We start from the raw sequence: 4,288 nt of genomic DNA, 5'->3' as shown, positions 1-4,288 counted from the left end.
GAGAGGGGATTGCAGCATGGCCATCCCCCCTGGAGGGTGATTTCTCTCTTTCTGTCCCTGTCTCTGCTTTTCTGGTGAGCGCACACACCCTATAGCAAAAACCTCTTAAAAGAAAAAAAGGCAAAAAGGCTCACTCACCCCCACTAGTGGGTCAGGCTACAGTGGGGTCAGGCTGATCTGCCCTAGAGAGCCCTCCTCAGGACCAGCAGTTAGTGTCATGGCTATGTCACTGGTCTCCCATGTAGTCGACCGTGGTTTGCGTCCCGGACCCAGTGGCTTAACCTCACGCCGGGCGCATGTGCGTGAGTGCCCAAGATCCCGAGAGGAGAATGGAAGACAAGGGATTGCGGTGTGGCCATCCCCCCTGGGGGGTGATCTCTCGCTTTCTGTCTCTCTGTCTCTCTCCATCTGTCTGGCGAACACACGCACCCTATAGCAAACTCTAAAAAAAAAAAAAAAAAAAAAAAAAAAGACCTTACCTCTCCTTAAGAGGGAATCACTTTCCCTTGAGGGTCCCGCAGCCCTGGGGGGTTCCGGATCATTCTTCTAAACTCCTTGGACTGAAATCTGGCCAGTCTGACTCTGCTTCTACGGCATTACGTTCCTTCAGGGGTCTGCACTGGCCCCCTGGCCCCCCGGAACTTGGTGTGGAACAGAGAATGCGCTGAGGGTCTGGTCCCATGACCTAGCGGTTAAGGGAACTGGACTCCACGTAGCCAACCATGTGGTGCAAATCCTGGCCCTGGTGGCTTGAAAAACACACTGGGTGTGTGTGTGTATATGCCCAATGGAGGGAACAGACTGTGGCATGCCTTGCCTCATTGGGGAGAGCTTTCTCCCTCTCTCTCTGGCACGTGCATGTGCCTTCTGATTAAAAAAAAAAAAAAAGAGGGACCAGCAGGCGGCATGGTGGTTAAGGTGCTGGACACTCCCACACGGCCGACCACAGTTTGAGTCCCGGACCTGGCTGCTTCCTTTCTCCTTTTCTGTCTCTCTCTGTGGTCAAATTAAAATAAATGAATGAATAAACAAAATTAAATAAATAATAATTTTAAAAAGAGAAAAGAAGACAGACACACAATGAATGTAAGATGACAGGAACAAAACTGATGGGGGTGGGGAAGGTGGCATGGTGGTTAGAGTGCTGGGCTCCCACATGGCTCATCACAGTTTGAGTCCCAGAGCTGGGGGCTTGTAGTCACACTTTCCCTTTCTCTCTCTGGTAAAATGAAATAATAATATAAAATTAAATAAAATTTTTGAAAAGAAGAATGATTTATTTATTTATTTGTTATTATTATTTTTCAATTTGACCAGAGAGGGATGGAGAGAGAAAGGGAAAGTGACAAAGCAAGCCGCCAGGTCTGGGACTTGAACCGTGGTCGGCCATGTGGAAATCCAGTGCCTTTAACAACCATGCCACCTGCTGGCCCCATAAATAATTCTTTTTTTTTGTTTTTTTGGAGAGGTTTTTTGTTATAGGGCACGTGCGCTCATCAGAAAGACAGAGAGAGACAGAGAGACAGAAAGCAAGAAATCACCCCTGGGGGATGGCCACGTCCCAATCCCTTTTCCTCCATTCTCCTCTCAGGATCTTGGGCATGCACACACACGTGCCTGGCGTGAGTCTTAAGCCACCGGGTCCAGGACACAAACCGCAGTCAGCTACATGGGAGTCCAGCGACATAGCCATGATGCCAGCTGCTGGTCCCATAAAGAATTCTTTCAAACAAAAAAAAAACAAGAAAAGACTGACATGGAACCTATCACTTCCAATGTGCTTGGGACCTCCACGGAGATGGGAAGCGGAGGGGCGTGTGTACCTGTGTGTGTGCGTGTACGTGTACATGTGTGCAGAGGAAGGGGGTGCAAAGCTCACCTGTGGTCTGTGCCTTCTGCAACTTCAGAAACTGCTGCAAGAAGCTACCGTCGTTGGCAAACTTGTTAGAGATACAGGAGGAATTGTGTGCATCTGCAATTCTAGAAACAAGACAGAAGACAGAGAGGGTGGTTGCGTGGTGGGGGGGAGCCTGGGTGCCCCAGAACAAGGCTGCACCCTACACCCACCCTGACATTCTTACCTAGTGGAACCCAAAACTAGTCCCCAAAAGATGCCCGGCGACTACAGCCAAGTACACACAGTGGGCTTCAAGGTAGTGAGCTTGTTCTAGTAAGAGTAATACAGGTTTTGGGACCAGCGGTTAGCGTAATGGCTATGTTGCTGGACTCCCATGTAGTCAACCGCGGTTCGTATCCCGGACCCGGTGGCTGAAAACTCACGCCAGGCACATGTGTGTGCGTGCCCAAGATCCCGAGAGGAGAATGGAGGAGAAGGGATTACGGCGTGGCCATCCCCCCTGGGGGGTGATTTCTCCCTTTCTGTCTCTCTGTCTCTGTCTGTCTGGCAAGCGCATGCACCCTATAGCAAAAACCTCTTAAAAAAAAAAAAAAGAGTAATACAGGTTTTGGGACCAGCAGGTGGTGTAGTGGTTAAGGTGCTGGACTCCCACAGAACTGACCACGGTTCGAGCCTCAGGACCCAGTGACCTGAAACTCATTTTGAATGTAAGTGCAACCATACCCAAAATCCTGAGAGGAAAATGGAGGAGAAGGGACTGCGGCATGGTCATCCCTCTAGGGGGTGATTTCTTACTTTCTGTCTCTCCTACAAGAGTGTATGCCCTATAGCAAAAAATCTCTCACTCAAAAACAATCACGGGGGGGAATCAGCAGATGGCATAATGGTTACATCACTGGACTCTCACGTAATCAACTGCAGTTCAAGTTTCAGACCCGGCAACTTAAAACTGATACTGGGTACATGTGCGTGCATACCCAAAATGCTAAGAGACTGGAAGAGAAGGGATTGTGGCATGGCCATCCCCCTCAAGAGGTGATTTCTCACTTTCTGTCTCTCAGGTGAACACACAACCCCTACAGTAAAAAGCTCTTTAAAGAAAAAAAAAAAGAGAGAGAGAGAGAGAAATACAGGTTGAGCATCCCTAATTTGAGCAGAAATGCTCCAAAATCCACAACTTTTATAGCGCCAGTATGATACCGTAGTACAAAATTTTACATTTGACCTCGTGAGACTGGCCATGGTCAAAACACTGCAATTCAAAAGGGTTCAGAAAGTACAGAACGAAACAAAAATTAATTTCATTTAGACTTGTGTTCTATTCCCAAGGTATCTCTTCACATACACACAGATATTCCGAAATCTGAAGACATTTAAAATCTAAAACACTTGGGAACCAGCAGTTAGCGTAATGGCTATGTCGCTGGACTCCCACGTAGTCGACCGCGGTTCGTGTCCCGGACCCGGTGGCTTAAAACTCACGCTGAGCGCGTGTGTGTGCGTGCCCAAGATCCCGAGAGGAGAATGGAGGAGAAGGGATTGCGGCGTGGCCATCCCCCCTGGGGGGTGATTTCTCGCTTTCTGTCTCTATGTCTCTCTCTGTCTGTCTGGCGAGCGCACGCGCCCTACAGTGAAAAAAATCTCTCCAAAAAAAAAAAAAATCTAAAAACACTTTTGGCTCGCAGGAATTTTGGATAAGCGATACTCAACCTATACTGTATGAATGAGAGGATTTCAGAAAGTGTGTGGGAAAATGGAATTAAAGCATGAGCTCTCTCTCTCTCTCTGAGTTTTGCTACAGGGTGCATGCGCGCATTGGAGAGAAAGACAGACAAGAAGTCAAAAAAACACCCCTTGGGGGGCATGGCCAAACCACAATCCCTTCTCCTCCATCCTCTTCAGGATTTTGGCCATGCAGGGACACACGAGTTTCAAGCTGCCGGGTCTAGGACTGGAATCACAGTCAGTCACCTTAACCACTATACCTCCTGCTGGCCGCTTTCTGTTTATTTTTTGTAAAATGTGGTTTACAAAGCACGGGCAATAATCCCTAAAGTAACAGAGTGGGAATATATGAGATTAAGAAGTTTCTGCACAGCAAAGGACACAGTAATTAGTGTGAATCGACAACCCTCAGAATGGGAGAATATTTTTGCGAAATATGCCTCAGACAAAGGACTGATAACCAGAATACACAGGGAACTCAACCGGTTTACTTGGGAAAAAAAAAATGGTTAACCCAATTAAAAGATGGGAAAATGATGATGTGGTTAAGGCCCTGGACACTCCCACATGGCTGACCACAGTTCGAGTTCCAGACCTGGTGGCTTGCTTTCTCTTTCTCTGTGTCTCTCTCTGGTCAAATTAAAAATAAATGAATAAATAGAGTTAAATAAATAACTATTCAAAAATATTAAATTAAAAAAAAAA

At 47.2% G+C, this 4,288-nt stretch overlaps 1 protein-coding gene across 1 annotated transcript in view; it reads right to left on the bottom strand.

The window, feature by feature from the left end:
- SUGP1 (SURP and G-patch domain containing 1) overlaps positions 1-4,288 on the bottom strand; it is a 58,917-nt gene that overhangs the window by 42,852 nt on the left and 11,777 nt on the right. The window contains exon 3 of the mRNA XM_006147093.2: positions 1,880-1,980. Coding sequence (XP_006147155.1) covers positions 1,880-1,980 — 101 coding nt within the window. The remainder of the gene's footprint in view (positions 1-1,879; positions 1,981-4,288) is intronic.

Source organism: Tupaia chinensis, unplaced genomic scaffold (genome assembly GCF_000334495.1).
Source record: "Tupaia chinensis unplaced genomic scaffold, TupChi_1.0 Scaffold000201_1, whole genome shotgun sequence".
Classification (NCBI taxonomy): domain Eukaryota; kingdom Metazoa; phylum Chordata; class Mammalia; order Scandentia; family Tupaiidae; genus Tupaia; species Tupaia belangeri.
Note: the sequence above shows the minus strand (reverse complement) of the source record. Positions and strands in the feature narration are given on the sequence as shown.